This window comes from Vigna radiata, chromosome 3, assembly GCF_000741045.1.
Source record: "Vigna radiata var. radiata cultivar VC1973A chromosome 3, Vradiata_ver6, whole genome shotgun sequence".
In the NCBI taxonomy this organism is placed as follows: Eukaryota; Viridiplantae; Streptophyta; class Magnoliopsida; order Fabales; family Fabaceae; genus Vigna; species Vigna radiata.
The window spans coordinates 517078-537115 of record NC_028353.1 but is presented as its reverse complement, the minus strand read 5'-3'; the positions used below and the strand labels follow the sequence as shown (position 1 = coordinate 537115).

The 20038-nt window shown below is 33.5% G+C and overlaps 1 protein-coding gene across 3 annotated transcripts; it reads left to right on the top strand.

The window, feature by feature from the left end:
• Positions 1 to 3558: 3558 nt before the first annotated feature.
• On the top strand, positions 3559 to 19009 carry LOC106757588 (uncharacterized protein C18orf8 homolog). Of its 3 annotated transcripts, none has more exons than XM_014640273.2 (13): positions 3559 to 3670; positions 4677 to 4836; positions 4943 to 5157; positions 5816 to 6075; positions 7651 to 7804; positions 8052 to 8161; positions 8255 to 8342; positions 12414 to 12746; positions 12814 to 12888; positions 13905 to 14422; positions 14935 to 15043; positions 15136 to 15315; positions 18486 to 19009. In XM_014640273.2, exons 3-13 carry the CDS (start codon positions 4990 to 4992, stop codon positions 18660 to 18662), a joined length of 2172 nt encoding a protein of 723 aa, XP_014495759.1. In that variant the 5' UTR covers positions 3559 to 3670; positions 4677 to 4836; positions 4943 to 4989; the 3' UTR covers positions 18663 to 19009. The 3 variants fall into 3 exon arrangements, with proteins under 3 accessions (XP_014495759.1, XP_014495758.1, XP_014495760.1); XM_014640272.2 differs by having other exon boundaries at positions 18474 to 19009; XM_014640274.2 differs by lacking the exons at positions 3559 to 3670; positions 4677 to 4836; positions 4943 to 5157 and adding an exon at positions 7093 to 7202 and having other exon boundaries at positions 5935 to 6069; positions 18474 to 19009.
• The last annotated feature ends 1029 nt before the right edge of the window (positions 19010 to 20038 follow it).

Genomic DNA, 20038 nt, shown 5'->3' with positions numbered 1-20038 from the left:
ATGTACTTGAAGTGACATGTGAAAATTAAAAGTTTTTCATTTATCGCTTGAATAAATTAATTCACATGCACTTGAAAGTAACATGTGAAAGTAAAAACTCTTCATGTGAATCAAAATAAATTAAATTTTCTCTAAGACAATTGAAGACACATATGAAGTAGTAATAACTTTCACATGCACATGAAAATAACATCGGAGGTAGTTACAATTATCATATGTGCTTGAATTTTATTTTTTTTTATGTTTTTGATCATTTACTAGTGTAATTATTAAGTATTATAGAATATGTATTGGTGTTCTTAAAATATTGTTTAATATCTAAAATTTACAAGGCATTTTACTTTTGCTCCAACTTCTTTTAAGCCTTTTAGAATTTTGCTTGAATTATTTTTCTTTATTCTTTTATTTGGTTTGCTTCTTTTATTTGTTCTTTGAATTTCTTTTCTCCTTTTTTGTTAGATTAGTCTCTAATCCTATTTATATCAATAGGTCTCAAAATAACGTTACATGTAAGAGAAGATAAATGTTATAAAATGAAAACATATACAACAATTATATCACCATTTTAAGGGTGTGTTTTAATTTTATTTATTTGTCATGACTATTATTTGTTAAGTATGTGAATGATATGGGTAGTTTCGCAAATGAAAATTTTTGTTAATGCACACACAAATGTGACGTATTTAGGAAATATAACAAGTAATAACTGTGCTTGATGTATATATACAAATTGTTTATAATTATGTGTATTAAATTTGTAGGTTTGATATTCACTAGAACTTAAAGCAAGTACTTCAAAGTAGTATGTTAAACTTGTGTAATAGTTGCAATACCATGAACAATGTAATAATCTTGTATCATTATTGAAGAGTTTTTATGTGAAAGGGCATTCATTTAATGACACCTTACATAAAAAGTTGTAAAGTATGACCAAGTTAGTTGTATTGATGTTAATGATGAACATTATTGTTGTAAACTTAGATCTACTCACAATCTACCGTATACCTATAATTAGTTAATTAGAAATGAACTTGACGATATATCATTAGATGTACTGCTTGTTATGTAGTAAACTTAAATTCTCTAACATATAATGTGAGTAGCCATTTTAGTTGTTTATACAACCAAATTTTTAACGTTATTTTGAATCATTTCATGGGGGTTGGCATTGTTAGTAAAGTCACATATGTGAAATTGCATTTGCATATATGATATCATTGTGTCCTAGTAGATAAGGACAAAGCTAAATGAATAGATAAAGAAAAACTCAAGTTAATATAACTACAAAATCTACAAAACATAAACCATCATATTTTGAAAATGTGAATGATATCCATTTTATGCATGACAATTCTTTTTACTTGAAAGTCAAGCAAGTAAATATTAACAAAAAGGAGCATCAATTATGAGTGTAATATGTGTACTCCGACCAATAATAATGAATGATGGTGACTTAAAAATGCTTGGAGTGAAAAGATAAAACAACAATATATATATATATATATATATATATATATATATATATATATATATATATATATATATATATGGGTCGATGTGGGTATTGAGTGAAGGGGATTGAATGAGATACAAGAAGTTCCATCGAGCCTTATTAGGTTACTACTTCATGCATCTTTTTTCTTCTTACACCTCCATAAAACCTAATATATTGATTTTAACCCTTGTTAAAATTATATTAAAAACTCTAAATGATATATTCATCACCCTTTCTTCTTTTCCATCTTGAAACACCCAATCTAGAATGTATAAAAGAATGTTCCCAAAATGATGAATGTGAAAGATGTTTTCAAACTAAATTTATCCTTTTGGATTGAGTGCCCACTCCTACCTATGCATCTTCATCTTCTTCATTCATTCCTCGCCATAGGCAACACTTCCAAAGAAGACAACAAGGTACACATATTTGACGAAATTGAGGGCATGATTTTGATGATGAACACTTAGATGAAGATCAGAAAGCTGAACCAACCAAACCATGAAATGAACACCCTCTTTGATGTTTTAATTATTGCATGTGGGTTTCATTTTTCAACATGTGTAACTACAACTCCCTTCATATTTAACCTTGAAGCATTGCCCGGTGCACAATTGCACCTCTCCTTCTTTGTTGCACCTTTTTCCTAATAAAACTTATTGAGTGTTGCAAAAATGAAGAGAAGATTATTGTGTGTGAGATTATGCACAATCCATAAGTAATTTTCTAATCCTTGGTGTGAGATTATGTGCAACATTTGTGTAGCCAAAAGCAATAAGAAAAACATCAAAGATGACTCCAATTTTGTGCTTTAAGTAGTTTAACTTTCTAATATTCATTTAAGTGTTCACCATTAAAATCATGTCCTTAATTTTCAAATTTATGTACCTTGTTGCCTTCTTTGGAGGTGTTGCCTATACTATGAAATAAATGAAGAAAATGAAAATGCAAAGGCGGTGTGAACACTCAATTTGAAAGAAAAAATTCGATTTAAAAATATTTTTTTCATTCACTATTTCAAGAAGATTTTTTTATACATTTAGGATTAGGTGTTTTGAAAAATATTTCCAATTTGGAATTTTTTTTCATATCACCAAATAACTATTTTAAAAAATTCTTAAATCTAGAAATACTTTTTGAACAAATCACCTTATATTATAAAAAAAAATTCAAAATAAGTATTTAAAAGATACTTTCAGACTTAAAATACTTTTTGAAACATCAAATCCAAAATATATATTTGTTTTATATTTTCTAGATTAAATATCTCGAAAGGAATTTTCCTCTAGAAGAAAATATTAAAAATAAGGAGGAGTAATTTTTTTTTATTATAACTAATGGAGGGTAGTTTAGGTATTATCACTATTATGGAGGTACAGGAAGAAAAAAGTGGATGCAGGAAGAAGTACCCGCCTTACTATTACCTGACGAGCCCAATATGAGCTCCCCCATTGGGCCCAAGGGCGAAATGCAGCGTGGACGAAAGGAAAACCATCCAGTGAGTCGCAACTAGCAGCACAAGCAATGCGACTGGTAGGTAGTTCCACTGCAGCATCGTTTTTATACATTATTAATATTATGAATTGAATTGAAAAGAAGAATATCTATAAGCCCGCTTCGTGATCTACAATTAATTCTGTTGCAGAATGTATGTGGCCAATTCTTGAGATGGTAAACAATTTCTCTCACGTTTCCATTGTTTTCTAGTCGCCTTTTCCACGAATAAATACGTGCTTTATGCAGATTCTCGATTTTCTTCATCTCGTATGGGTTTTTTTTTTTTTTTTTTTTTTTTTTTTTTTTTTTTTTTTTTTTTTTTTCCAATTTCTATTATTCTCGCATGATTATTTGTGCAAGCATATTGGGCGAAGGTACCTTAGGGGTTTTTATCTTCTTCGTTTACTGATATTCTCGGTGTGAAAATCTATGTGATTCTAGAAATCTGAATTAAGCTATTATTATTAGCGGTGGTGGTTGAGTAAGTAAATGTAAGTTTCTTTGAAACATGCAAATACGNATATGTTTATAATGTGGTTTTGCTTTGGTTTTTTGGTAGGTTACAGATGATTTGCGTTTAATTTCGGCTTATGTAGATTTTGCACTGCTGTCGACATGAAGGAGAAGAAGAATACTGCTTCTACTCTCAAGCGTATTNTAGTGAATTGTGCATCCGAGGTTTGATTTTGTTTTACATAGATCAAGCCAGAAATGTGCTTTTGGTTTTGGGTTAGATGATGCAATATTGTGTGTAGAACCTTTTCGTTACATCATTTAGGTGGTTTGACTCCTATACAGAATAATTTATATAATTTGTTTGTACCTTAGGTAAATGGTTTGCTTGATTTTATTTTTCCAATTGCAAGAAGTACCGAGTTTAGTTTATCAGTTTGATAAACGCTTTAAAAGCGCGATTATCATTGAGGTTAGGTAGTTAGGAAAGAGATANACTGGGTTGTATTATAGGTGCTTCCCTACTCTCTTCTTGTCTTTTCCGTACTATNTTCTGATGGTTGGACACAGACACAAACATTGATTTGGTTAAGACCTCATCTAATAGGCAAAAGCATATGGGAGCTGTGTTGCAGTGAAGGTTCCAGACATTGAGCGTGATATGTGTGTGAACGAATTTCTGGCACTAAAGAGTTGTATGCAGAATATGGTATTGCATTCTCCAACTGGCATTGCAGTTATTATGTTCTTTCTTACATTTTAATTTAAAGAAATAGCTTATATGCTTTTCTCTTTTAGCAATATTCTTGGAAAGGCTGAAGCTAAACAGTTTTGCACACTTCATTTAGGGCCTGCTTGTTTGAGTTTGTATAATCAAAAGTCTTGTTTAATGAAAACATACGATTGACAGATTGTATTAGTTATGTAATTTTTTTAAATAAATAAAAAAGTGAAACCTCAAAAATGTTACTCTTAGTGTTTTTATGAGAAGTTAATGATAGTAGCTTCTGAAAAACACGCTCTTAAAGAAAGCTGTGTCATACGATTACTATCTTTAAAACTAAACAATCATACCCTTAAATGGATCATAACTTTTGAGAGTTAGAGCTGCTTCTGATTATACTTTTTTTGCTCTCCTGTTTCTGTTGCTGAAACCGTTTTGTTGTTTCTACATGTATAATCGTTACCATTCTTTTGACATTTCTATGTTTCAAAACATTCCTCCAAACAGCTCAAAAAGAAGGTTTAAGTGAAAGCCCACTTAATTCCTTGTTCTGAGGGCTGCTGAAAAAGCAAACTAGAAAGCTTGATGGTGACAAATAGCAGTTTTTGTGGAAGAAGTTCTCAATCGTAACTTTAAGAGGAAGTCCTACAACTTGTTGCAGGCAAAGGTTTAACTTTCTGCACTTTTGACTCCTGTTAATCATGTATGCGTTACCTTTTACCTTTTACAATCTAGTTTAAATAAAAAAAATAAAATTTGGAGTTTTGTTGCAGTTGTTATTTTTCATCCGCTAAACATTGTGTAAACAACGGAACATAACATGTCTGGAAAAGCATCAACTTCAAAGCCTAATATAGGTCTGAGTGGATCTGATGGTCTTTCACACGCTTACATTCATTATCCACCACTTCGGTGCAATGTTCCTGGATCTAGTGGATTATTTTATGATGATGGAAATAAGTTGGTACTCTCTCCAACAGTTGACCAGGTAATATGATACACAGTTGTGGTAGTTATAAATCTAAGATAGCAATACTGCCTCCAGAAAAAAAAAAAAGTTTAGCAGGATGGACACTATTTTAATACAATATAAATCATTTATACTGCCCATGGAAATAAATTACAAAAAATCCCAAAATTAAAGAAATTCATGATAAATAATAAGCACATAATAATCATCAATCTAGGAGCAGATAGAAATGAAGTAAAAAAATAAAAGAAAACAGTAAAATTACAATTATGTGCATTGGTTAAGTGTGAAAGGACATTTATCAAACTAGAGGTAATTTTTTGCTGACTAGTCAACAAAAGGTTTTCAAATCTTTCTATGTTTCTGAAGCAAAAAGTGCATTACAAAATGGGGGTTGAAATCACAATTTTACTCCAAAAGGAAAAATTAAATAGTGTTGTCTCTGGTAAAAATTGGTTTATAATGCCACAGCAGCTTAGGGCTGCTTGGCTTTACTACTTCACTATACCATGTTATTGACTACTATGTTGTTATATGCTTCGTACATTTAAGGTCTAGCGAATATAAGGTGAATTGTATATCCAGATTTTNGAATTGTTTTNAAATGGTAGTTCACTTTTCTATTTTTGTATTCGATCACATGATCACACTGTCTGCATGTGTTTGTATCATTTAGGTCTTTTCATGGAAAGTTAGTCTNTTTGATCCTCTAATTGATCCAACCGCTGACTCAATAAGTGAAGNCCCTATTATAGCTATTCGATATTCTTTAGACACAAAGGTAATAGCAATCCAGCGATCAAACCATGAGATACAGTTTTGGGATAGAGAGACTGGGGGTACTTTTAGCCATANGTGCAGGCCAGAATCAGAAAGTATACTTGGGTTCTTTTGGACAGATAGTCAACAGTGTGATATTGTTCTTGTTAAGACAAGGTATGGTTAGCTTATTTATTCATCTATTCTTTGTTGATCTGATATGCATCTACTTTTTACATATTCTGATTGTTAAATTAAGAAGAAACCCAACAAATGCTAGTAATAGTGCTTCCTAGCCGGAGATTTGCAATCCTACAATATCTTGAAAATTTAGAGGATAATTAATCTATTTCGATTTTTTGAGGTTTGTGAGAAGCTTCATTGGGTCAAGCATTTTTATAAACGTATTTGAATTATTGAATGTAATAAGAGACTTGAATTATTTTAGTCTTAGTGAATTATTTATTCTGTCATCTATTTCAGATCATTATGATTTGGTTGCCCTACCCTTCAGATGTCTGTCACTAGAACCTGCTAACATGTTATCTGAGCAATGGAATATTGCTAAAAGGAAGTTGTTGACAGGATTAGTGACAAAACAGATCATGGCGGATGGTACCACGTTGGTGCCATATTTAGAATTGAGCAACAAAGAAGGAATATAATGAATTCTGTGAGTTGGATACACACATAAGTGTTCTTATTTATGGTGAAGAGATATAATAATAAGGAACAAAATCAATATCTAATAATGAGAAATATTTGATAAGAAATTTTCCTATCAAATCATATCATATCTCCCTATTTAGTGTAATTAAATCATATCTTTAACATAATCAACTTATATCTCTAATACCCTACCTCAAGTTGGAGCATATGCATAAAATGAAACAAACTTGCTACAAATGTTATCAACACAAGACTGCTTCAGAGACTTAGTAAACATATTAGTTAGTTGGTTGCCAAAGTTGACGAAGTTAATAATGAATGACAAAGCTATTAGATGTTTCCCAAGCATGACTTTCTCTTTGTCAAAATAACAATCAATCATCAATATGTTTCATCATCTAAAATCATATCTTTACCACTCCTTCTCAAACTAAAACATGAGTTAAACTTGTTAAAAATGGTCAAAGGGCACGATGACTGCCAGACATGGCGGTTGCTGAAAAGTAAAAGACAGTTAGAGAACATGACAACAGTTGGAAAGCAAAAATGGTAACAGGGCATGACAACTGCTACAAAGCAAAAATGCTCAAAGAACACTACCGGAAAGAAGAAAATCTTAGCACATGCTGCCGTTGGTGAGTCTACATTTAAATTGTGAGATTCTAATGTGGGATCTACAACTCCTTACACCTGCCAAACATAACTATATTTTTTAGAATAAATCTCCCACTTTTATTATTAATCAATATCAAAGCTTTTCACCATGTCTCTTAGCTGCAAAAAAGTGATGTGAGTTGGTGAAGCTGCCGTTGTAGTGTTTGTCAGAGACTAGNTAAAGGGCTAGTGCACANCCAACCACATAGGCAACAAGACGTGTTATGATCCAATTTTTTGGAATGTGACTTGAGACCCACATTAGAATTATGAGATTCTAGTCTACGGTTTAAATGTNNTCGGGCTTAACAACAATAGCTAGCTTTTCTATGTGATTTTCCAAGTACTCTTTTATCAATATTTCTCTTTCCCATATGTTTTTATTTCCATTTTGTTATGTATATACTGACTTAAAAACTTCCTAAACAGCGGTCTAGACTTGTATGCTTATAATTCAGAGTCAAAATCACTGCAACTGGTGCAAACAAAGAAACTGAATGTGAGTTGGTATGTTTACACCCATGAAAGTCGATTGGTTCTTCTTGCTTCTGGCATGCAGTGCAAGACATTCCATGGCTTTCAGGTGAGAGTTTGTATTGCTTGCTTCTTTTTCTTGTAATTGTTAGATCAGAAAGATATTTAACATGAAGAATAGTATTTTTTTTTTTCAAAATAAGGCTAGATATCTTTATAATTTAGAAAAGAGTGGCACNTGTCAATGCAGCATCTGTAATGGTGCTTGTTGTGACTCATGAGTACTAATTTAGAATTTCAACTGATACAGCTCCTGTGCTATTTCTTTTTTGGCTAATACANCAATCCTTTCTTAGATTTCATCTGCAGATATTGTTCGTTTGCCAAGATTTGAGATGGTTATGGCCAAATCTGAGGCAAATAATAAGCCTGTTTTAGCAGCTGAAGATGTCTTTATTGTCANTGTGTATGTATAAGTTATTTACTTCATCGAACTTATACCTTTATAATTAGGAAAGCTTCCTATTTAACGTTTTATGTATAAAACCATCAACCACAGTTATGGTAGGATATACTGCTTACAAGTTGATAGAGTTGCTATGCTGCTCCATTCCTATCGGCTATATCGTGATGCAGTAATACAGCAGGTTGGTTTTTCTCTAATTCTGAATGATTTATTATTTAAGTTCACTCAATTTCTTGTTTGCATAACAATCTGGAAAACTTTTCTAACCAAGTTGAATTAAGTAATAAATTGGTTGTTCCCACATGGATTAGATTCAAATACTGAATAAAGATGCATTGCATTGAGTGATTCTAAAAATAGAACAGAACAAAGAATGCAAAAGCAGAGCACAAATTTCAAGTCTGAAGATCACAATTGATGTAACAATGATGAACTGCAGCTAGTGTTCAATTCCTCTCTGCTTTTCTCTTGAGTAATTAAATTCAGCTTTCATCCAATTGATTATCAACCAATTCAGGCTCAAATATGCTACTTTAAGCTAAATTCAATTCCTTGAAATTTGACCTTTTGTGCTACTGAAACCCTATTTCTTTAGCTATTCCCAATTNTCAACCAAAGCTAGGATTAAANATTAGTTTTTANTTTTGAAGATCTCATCATTTATCAAGTCCTGTTTTTAGGCTCCAACAGCATGAATCTTATCCAAATAATCAGCTATAGAGTCCTGACTTTGAGGAGCAACAATNTTGAAAAGTTTGTAACAAACATCATAAAGACATTGGGTAATATTGGTGTATATATAATAATTTTCCTAATCCCAGACTTCAGAAAAGTTGTCGTGGGCACGAAACATTTGTTTTAAAGAAGAGTGAATGGTATTCTTGAGAACCATGCATAACTAAGCATCAGTTTTCTTTCAATGGGGAAATTCACTAGGAGCGATATTAGTCACCCTTTGAGTAAGATGATCAAGATATCCTTGACTCTCAAGCCAAGTTTAATGTTTGATATCCAAGTCATATAGTTAGTGTCATCTAACTTATCAATGGACAAGTTCACATTGACATAGTTAGTTTAGACTGACGGATCAGACATAGTGGCGGCACAAGAGGAATTAGAAGAGACAACAGAAGAAGCCTTGGAGGAGGGAGAGAACAAACTGTAAAAATCCAAAGTGGTCCAATCAACGAAACAATTCCAGACCCAGGGAGAGGATAGCGCGACGAGTCCAGTGACGTCGGAGACGACGCACGCGTTGCCATCCAGGATGATCAAGTGTTTCCTTCACATTTTTAGGAATGGTAATAGAAGACACTAAGGATAGAAAAGAACAATAGAAAGGTGACAATGGGTGTTGACTTAGAAAATTATAAATAGGATGTGGGTTTTATAGGCTAGCCTGAATTATCTTCACGAGGAGTTGTGGTATCGAGTGATGAGGGAGAAGAATTTGAAGCAGAGGATTCACTGTGTTCTTGAGTAACTGGACTATTCCTTGGGGTCCTGTGTTGGAGGATGTCAATAGGTGGAGATGATGGTTCTAGAGGACTCTGAGTAAGACTAGGATTGGCAAAAACACTAGGGATACTAGACTCAATCACTAGTATAGGAAGGACATGTTGATAACATGGATATCTTGAATAGATGGAGATCAGTAAGAAGTTTGTTCAAAGAATGTAACATTGGTAGATATATAGTACTTCTTGGTTTCAGGAGAGTAACACTGATACCCTTTTTCAAGACGAAAATAGCCCAAGAAGACATATTTGATATCACGAGCAGAGAGTTTGTCCAACCCTAGAGACATGTCATAAACAAATCAAACAACCAAACACACTAGGAGAAGTAAACTGATGTAATATACCATGTGAACTTAAGACAATAGAGAAATTAGAGGAGAAATACACTGTGGAATTATCACTTTTGAAAATTTTGATTACTTGACCAAATTGATTCTTAATCTCATTCAAGAAAGATGTAAAGATAGAAAATAATTCAGAACGATATTTCGTAAGATAAACCGAAGTACATCTTGAATATTCATCAGTGAACGTAACAAATACTTTAAACCAAAAGAAGAGACATGACTAGACCCCAGATATCAGAATGGATAATAGAAAAACTAGAATAACACCTTGCTTAAGACTTTTCAGGAAAGGTAGATCTAACATGTTTTCATAGTTGACAAGACTCACATTCTAAGGTCTGGAGCCTACTAAGCTCTGATACCAAATTAAGATTAAAAACAGAGAAATATAGTAGGAAAACCATGTAGAGAGTAATAATTTTCTTGGGTGTGACCCATCCTTCTACACTATATGCACTGAGGATGCCCTCTTGTAGTGCCATGTCCTCCTTTTTCTCGTGTTGTGACTATGACCTTTGATTCCACTAGTTCATAAACATTCTTAGTTTTAGGCTTTGGGACTTGAAGAAGGCATGTAGTCAAACAATCCATGGAAAGGACCTCGTGACTTGTCAGGAGTTGATCTCTTACATGATTAAAGTTTGGATGTAAAGCACGAATGATTATCACTATATAATATTTGTCAAGTTTCTTCTTGATTTTGTCCAAAAGATTCGACTTCCAAGATCATCTTTAGTTCTTCCACAGTTGATTGGGCTTTAATCATGAAGGACATCATATAATGGTTAGCCATTTTAAGAGATGCAAGCTTGTTTGCATAATCATAGAGACATTGGATATCATTGGTGTAGATGTTTAGAGCTTTCTTCCAAAAGGAGTAACATGTTTTGAAAGCTCTAAGGGATATCAGAAGTCTTGGTTCCATGGATTGCCACAACAGGGCACATAGCTGGAAATGCACTTGTTTCCATTGTTCAGCTTTTTCAGCACAAATATGCTTTCATCTTGCTCAAGGTGGTTATGATGTCCTTGGCCAAGGAACCACACATCAATAGATGCAGCCCACATAGATAATTTTGTCCATTTAGCTTATTGAAAGTAATGCAAGGACTTCTAGAGAATGAAATAGCATTTCCAATAGCCATTGCTGACCAAGGAGACGAAAATAGCAAGGAACCAACAAGGAAAAACGAAAGCCCTAGGGTGACTTCCACAAGGTCCAACTTCAAACTATGTTGGAACAAAGCTTGGAAGGGCAAATAAGAGAAAATAAGGTCCAATGACATTGGTGACAACAGTGCAATGAAGTTCTGGTGAGTGGAAGGTCGCACATAGACATCAAGCACTTGGTAGTGACAGACTTAGGTTGAGTGCATGGCAACATGTGGATGAGAATTAGCCTCCAGCATTAGCAAGGTTGGTTGTTGCTTGGAGAGGCACTCCGAATCTAGTGGTCATGGGCAAAAACTGTGGTAGTCGGCGACAATGGATGACGCTAGGCGGTGAACGATGGTGAAAACTATGCCAGAGATGACAGAGACAATTAGAGCAGGATCGACCTACTTTGTTACCATCTTTAGATTAAAAGCAAAGAAATATATTTTGGAGGGCTTCAGAGATCCCTCTCATAATCTTCTATTCATAATTAAAAAGCTTATACAAGAGTACATGACGAAAGATTAAGGGGTTGTACTAGAGACCTAGGTACAGAGCAAGGTACGACAATAGGTACAACTGATAAATTATCTAGCACACTGTACCCTATTTAGGCTTAATGATGATACATAGATGTAATTGTTCTAGCAAGAAGCAACTTTGGATGTTTAAAGTTTAAATTTTCACATTACATGGTTTTGGATGTTCAAACAAACTTCTAGGCATTTTAGCACACTAGACAGCAAGAAAATTTCAACAATCTCCTTTCAATGCTCATGTTTTCATGCTCCAAAAATGAGTGGAGTGGAAAATCTCTTCGATTCTTCCTCATTTAGCCTCTCCAAGTAATCCTACAATCAATATAACAAAATAAAAAACAAAGGTTGAATTTTCAAAGATTTTAAGGAGGAAGGTTACCACACATAAATATCTCATAGCATATGCAAGACATAATACACATTGATTTCTTACAATTTTCTATGGGCTACTCATCTATACAAGAATACAACCATGTATATACTAATTTACTTTCTAATCTAAGACAATTATAACTATGTTAAACACGTGCCATATAGTAAAGGCATTCTAACTAATTACACAAATAAGATATGATATGATCATATGGGGTATGTAATTTTATCCTAGAGCTTGTATGAAAGTAGTATTTATGTAATGCACCATTGAACTATGAACTTGAAAAAATTTGACTGATGTCAATGGTATATGCAGGGCTCTTTTCCAATTTATTCCAACAGGATTGCCGTGAGTGTGGTCGACAATGTCCTTCTTATTCATCAAGTTGATGCAAAGGTTGTTATACTTTATGATCTCTTTGCAGATTCTAGAGCACCAATATCTGCACCACTTCCTCTATTATTAAGGGGATTCCCCAGATCCAGCACTTCATCTCAATCTAGTGGCAGAGAAAGTGAGAGTTCTGACAGTAATATTTTGAGTAATCAGGCAGCAGTTACATACTCCAATGCATGGACTTTCCTAGTGCCTGACCTTGTGTGTGATGTGGCCAATAAGTTATTGTGGAAGTTCAATTTAGACATAGAGGTCAGTTATCTGCATATTTTCAATACTGAAATAAGATGCTTTTTTTCATGAATAATTTATCTTGCAGGCAATTTCTGCCAGTAGCTCAGAGGTCCCATCTGTATTAGAGTTCCTGCAGAGGCGGAGGTTGGAAGCTAACAAGGTATCTTTCTCCTGGCCTAGTCATACCAATGCATCTAATTGATTAATTCTTGTGAGTTCAATAATGAAGCAATTTCTGTTGGTAAGTTCAAGATGGTTTTCTTGTAATTAGTTTGTAACTGGAATTCTGCCCGCAAATGTGTGTGTTGAAAACTTTATTTGTTGGATCTGCCATTGCAGTTCCAGTAGCTAGCTTAATTCGTGTTGATGGAGATCCTAAAATAAACTTAGCTTATCAAATTTGGCAAGTTTTATTACCCTGCTGGATGAGAACCTCTCACTTCTAGATGTTAAATAAGAATGGAAGGTACTAAGCTAAAAAGTGTCATGTTTTTTTTTTTTTTTTTTTTTTTTTCTTTTCACACACCCTGGCTTTAACAAGTTTGAGTCCTTGAAATAAAATTAGCTTTGGCTTCATGCTTTTTTGCTCAAGTCATTTAGTTAGGGGACCTTTGCACCTTATTATTGTCCCTCTGTGCAACATGAGAACTAAAGCGCATTGAATGGACATTTAACAGTGGATTGATATCATCTACCCTATGAAAAGAATGATTTTTATTTTAATGACAAGAAAAGCTATACTGGTTTTCAATTATGGAAGTAAGGTGTTACATAGCTGTTTCAGGATTGTTAAACATAATTATTCTAAACTTTTTTATTGGGAATTGGAAGCACCTTGCAATTTTCATGCTAGACATGAGAATACTGAATTCCTTTTATCCTTTATTTATTAATGTATATCAGTGAAACTCTGGAATGTGATTATGGGGGGAAAAAAGATAATCTGAATTGGCTCCTTAAGAAAATGATTTTGTACATATATTTCCTGGAATGTCATTTTGTCAACAACAAAAAACAAAAAAACAAAAAAACAAAAAAAAAAACAAAAAAAACAAAGACAAAAACAAAAAAAGAACAAAAACTAGGCTATTAACAGTATTCTAATCTTATTTGTCTGTTTGAAAGTTTGAAATAATTAATTTTTGCACAAAATGTCCCCTCGTCCGTGGTTTTCAGGCTAAGCAATTGTGCTTGGGTATAACACGTACACTCATTCTAGAGCACAGGCCTGTGCCTGTGGTTGCCAAGGCTGTAAATGTACTAGTCAGCTCATACTCCCATTCAATTAAAACTGGTAGCTATCTTAAGAGACTGAAACCAGAAAAGACATCAACTTCTGCTGATCAAAATACTGGTGCTGAGGTATCTGCTATCGAAAGAGATTTAATTGGAAAATCAATCATTCATGAGTCTATGGAAAGAGTCGACAGTGGATCTCTTAATAAAGCTTCAACTGTTTCAAGTTTGGATTCTGATGATGAGTCTCAGTCTGCAAATCCAAAACACAATTCAAAGGATGCCCACAGTGCTTATGTTATGCAACCATCTCTTCAATCTGGGCAAGAGGAATCCCAACTTACTACCGCAGCAATTTCACCAGATGAGATGTACAGCTTTGTCTTTTCTCCTGTTGATGAAGAGATGGTTGGAGATCCTTCTTACTTGGTTGCTATCATTATTGAGTTCCTTCACAGGTATGCTATTGTTATTGAGTTAGTGTGAAAAAAATGAGAAAGGGAATTTTCTGAATGTGCTGAAGTATCTTTTCTGCTTTCCAGATTGATTTATTTAACTAGAATGATTACTAAGATAATGAAAAACAACTACTGTTATCAAGAGAATACTTCTTATATCACAACTTCCTGACGAATATTGAATTATTTTAAACAATTACTGAACTATCTAGAAAGATAATAAACAATAAATGCTGCTAGATTCTAATGGATTTTTGTTTGGTCCACTGTCATTAAATCATAATTTGTAAGTAAATAAGGCAAGTCCAGAAAATTCTGAAAACTAACAATTGCCATTAGCCAGCCATGGGCTTGATATAGGATGTTATGTAAGCATATACTCGGTCGGTTGTATTGTACCAGGTGTTCACTTTAAATGATGTACATTCTTGTGCTTTTTATGCTATATTTTTCTTGATCTAGAAAATTTTGCCTCCACTACTTTGAATCTTCGCTCTTTATTTTTGTTACAGTGCAAATTCAGAAAAGATACGTGTACTCCCAAATGTGTATGTATTAATTATTCAGCTTCTGGCTCGCAATGAACGTTATGCAGAGCTCGGGTTGTTTGTCTTAAACAAGGTTAGAAAGTTCTGTATAAGTCTAAAGGTTGGAAGCCTTTTTATGTTCATTATGATTTGTTTGATTCTAAGACGTGTCTCTTTTCGTTGCAGATTCTGGAGCCATCTAAGGAAGTCGCACTTCAACTCCTAGAATCTGGTCGCCAGAGTGCTCAAACTAGGAAGCTTGGTCTAGATATGCTGAGACAATTAGGTTTACATCATGATTATGTTTTGCTGCTTGTGCAGGATGGATACTACCTTGAAGCCTTAAGATATGCACGGAAAAACAGGGTAACTTCTTACTGTGCCGACTCCTGGTATAGGAAGTAGTCATTATATAATATTTTAAATAGCAAAGAGATCCTGGAGATAATGGAAAACTGGGGACTCTCGTGTTGAAATTTTGATACTTGTATGGATTGTTGCTATAGAAAACAGCTATCCCTGTATGATAGGTTATTATTTCCTAACATCTGGAGATAGGTAGTCCTTTGCTGAAAATAAAGTATAGGTGTTATACTGTTTTCAAAATCCATTAACGGTAGGGTGTAGGTGCCTCCAGATAGAAATCTTGTACACATCACCTAGTGCTATAGAAAACAGCTATCCCTATATGATAGGTTATTATTTCCCAAATCTGGAGATAGATTGTTGCTATAGAAAACAGCTATCCCTATATGATAGGTTATTATTTCCCAACATCTGGAGATAGAGAGTCCTTTGCTGAAAATAAAGTATAGGTGTTGTACTGTTTTCAAAATCCATTAACGGTAGGGTTTAGGTGCCTCCAGATAGAAATCTTGTACACATCACCTAGTGCTTCACCCTGAGCAGACACACATGATAGCGGGCAAAGGATGCCATCTTGAAAGAGAGCCTGGATCCCTATGCAATAAAAAGCTACAACTCACTATATTGGTAGGTTTTTAGGGAAAGGAAACCCCACCAGTCGATCAGGCTTCATCAATCACCTTGATTAAAAGGGTTCCTTTGTGGCAAGTGGGTCAAGGAAGTCTAAGCCTCTTAATATAAACCAATAAGACCACATCTCCTTTATAGACCTGATTTTGTTTCTCACTAAATGCCCTTTCGTCCACATTCTAAACAAACTCGGAAATTTGACCCCTCAGACTTGACCTGTCAACCTGCAGAAGCTGCTCCCTGTAACCCTTAACCTGTTAAACAGGAAGCTTGTATTGCTAGTCCGCCCATATATAAATTGCATTAGGATACACTTGATGGAGAGAGCAAGTGTCCCAGAAATTCCTGCCAGATCTTGTATATGAACCTCATCCTTGGGATATGAAGAAAACATCACCTCCAGGCTACCTAGGTTAAAGCCCAGTGTATTCCTTATTGAATGTTCCTCCAAACTCTCATCCCTTATGTTCCAAGAACGGAAGCCAACATTCATTGCAAATTCAGATGGATAAATATATGATGGCCCAGTGTACTCTTTCTACTTTTCAGAGTACCCGTGATGGCCTAGACTGGTCAATATTTTGACTAGTGAGTGTCCATAATCAAAGGCTTATTTCCTGAAATTCCTAGTTCTGCATTTGCCCGCATGGGCATGTCTAGTTATTTCCACACCTCAGTAATGTAAAGTGACCCATCCCAACACACTTAATGCTTTGTTTGGAAGGGACTAAAGTTTGTGAGGTTTTCCCGAGGAGAGACAGCAGGGAAGGTTCGGCACCAATGAGTAGTGAACACACCCATATAAGAGATTAAGATACCACTTTCAACCAAAAACCTTAAAGCATTAAGTTTATATGTCCTTCTACTTATATACTAGTCTTCTTACTTATTTTTACCCCCATGGGAGACTTCCAATTCACCTTGAATTCCTAACAATCTTTTTCTCAAGTGTGTGTCTTGTCCACATTGGAATACCTCTCTCTCGAGCACAAGTATTGTAGTGGTGGTCATCCTTTGTGCCGACATTCTACAATGGGACACTCTCTCCTAAAATAAGGAATCCTTAAACTTTAGGTTCTTCACCTACTTTATACTATACTCATCCAAGCCGTCACCGGGATGAATCATCACTCTAATACAACTGAGGTTTTTTTGAGAGGAGACACTAATGAGTTGTGAACAGGTCCATATAAGAGATAATGATGCTACTTTCAACCTAAAATCTTAAAACATTTGGCTTATGGGTCATTCTACTTATATACCAGTCATCTTATTCATTTTTATCCAATATAAAACTTCGAACTCACCTTGAATTTCTAACAAAGTTGAAAGAAGAAAAATAAAGAAAGAAACTACTAAAAGGAGTGTCTTTTCATTTGTTTGTTAGAGAGAAAGTGAAAGGAAAATGAAGATAAATTTAAATTCTAAAATAGTTTTTTCACCTACTCTCTCATCAATTTAAATACTGAGTTGAAGTGATTGAACCACGTCAATTTCTTTGGGATGCATTATATTTCTATAAGATGGTATCGCGTATAGATATTGTTATTTATTTCATTGAAACCTCGCCGACAAACTTTTTATGTTCATAGACAGGGTGTTGAAGTTGGTTGGTATGGTTAGGGAAATATCGTTGCTGATAGATACTTTGGAAATCAGTAAAGTAGATGTTTTGATTATAGGTGTTTAAATAGACTTGTTCCAATGTGCCGGCCAAAAACTCCGCAGAACAGAGTGAATTACTAAGTTATTTCCCCCCCCCCCCCCGACTATTTAGCCCTTATGGGCTTTTGGACCTAGTTGACCTATAAGTTAGGCAATTGCTTTCTCCACCTTGTCAAATTTCTTCTCCCCACCCCATCAAATCCTTCCGGAAATTGCTTTCCATAAAAGGAGGGGAATGTTTGACTTCGGGAAAAAAAATATTCCGGAATTGTTTATTGAGTTCCAGAAATGATGGGGTGCAGAAAATATCTGCCTATAATTTATTGTCAGCTTGTATTTTAAAATAGTAATTATATTTAGAAAAATTAAAAGTAATATTGGTTTATTAGGACATACACATGTTATAATTTTTAAATCAAATTATCTAATCTAAAAATGTAAATTAGTGTTTAATTAAATGACTGGAATTTTAAAAGTACATTTTTATTTTGGATTTAAATTTTATTTTTAAATGAGTTAAAATGATCTATTGATCTGACATTGGGTTGGGCTGTGCTATCACTTTTTAATTCCTGGATCCGTCAGGCCAGACTGCCTGCTTTAACAGTCCTAATATTATTCTGTGAGCTTTCACTAATGAAAGAATACTTAAGTTATTGATATATCTTGCACTTATTATGTTTATTTCCATTAATAGTAAATGGTTAGTTTCCGGTTCCAGCTGATGTACAAAAAATATAATATCAAACTACTTCTATTATGGTTATGTTGTGATTGAACATATAATAAGGAAACAAGTATGACAATGTTTGTGTTTATGATTTTGTTTAATTTTCAAAAGACTAAAGCTCACTAGTTTTAAGAATTATTTTCAGGTGGATACCATCCGGCCCTCATTGTTCTTAGAGGCAGCATTTGTTTCCAACGACTCTCAACATCTTGCTGCGGTTCTAAGGTTCTTTACAGATTTCCTTCCTGGCTTCAAAAACACCTCAGACCATAATAGATACTGCCGTATACTGAATGAAATGAACTCATCCTTAACTGTTTGAGAAGTAAAAGAATAGTTGCAATTGATTCATTATCATTATCGTTGGTGGGTATCCTTGTTCAACCGTAGGAATATCTGGCTATGACGTCTGATTTCTTTAAGATACGTAATATATTTGGTAATGGTTTCATGTTGTATGTTAAATAAATGTCTCCCTAGTTAGACTAGCTCTAGTAGATACTTTGGTTGAGTTTTGCGACTGAATTGCATAACTGTTCAATACATTACATACATTTTTGGAGGGAAAGGAACAGAGTAATGAACTTTTGTTCTCGGAAAGATGCTAAAATTTCCCAATGGATATGACTATCATCATTTTTATGTAATTAATTCCAAGTATTTAATTTATATTAAGATGCCAAAGCAAACTTAATAATTTAGCATGCCAACTTTTTGTTTTTATTTTTTTGTTTTTGCTATCCGTTTGTATTATTCTAGTTTTCTTAACATTTTGATGTCTAAGTGTTGGTTTTTTCTGTAAGGTGACTTTATTAAGTTTTCCGATAAAAAGTAGTCAGTAATGAAAAATATAAATAATCTGTAATCTAATGTTATCTAATGCAGTTTGATTTAGTTTAAAATTTTATTATTAAAAGTATACAAGTTCATTTCCACTTATATGAAAAATATATTAAACAAATTACATTTGTCAAACAAAATATTTATGTGCGCATTGAGGAAGAGAGAGAAGGATGTTTTCTAACTCTAACGTGAAAATTCGATCTGATAATTCCTTCTTTATTCAAGTAGTATTAATATATTTATATCATTATATAAAAAATACATTCTTTTTATAATTATTTTCTGTCATTTGTTATTCGACAACCTTATTAAATAAAATAGTCTTATTATTTGATTTACAAACATGTATTTAAAAATAATAACAAACAAATTAATTCTATAATGCACTTTCAAAATGTTGAAGAAAGACAAACATACATTACAACAGTGTTAAATAATGTTGTTATGATTGCATGGTTTTGTAACAACAACTTTTCATTATAGAGTTAGGTTTTTTTGTAATAATTCCCAGCTGCCATTGATGATGTTCTTAAAACGGAGTTGTTGACTAAATAAGTGAACACAACACAACAATTTAATAATGTAAGGATAAACCTGGTCTTGAATTGTTAATATAACACATTAAATTCTCTTATGGAGTTTCAAACATTGAATAATTAATTAAACTTATATTTTATCACTTTATATATGCATTAAAAAAACCTTGAAAAATATCTTAGTCGAAAAAAAAAATATATGCAAGCTTGCATTGCATGATGATGCACGAATGAAAAAGAAATATAGACCCATACGAAAGCAGTTGCAATGAGTGGTCATTAGTTGGAAAAGAAGTTGAAATTTTATAATATTTTCTTT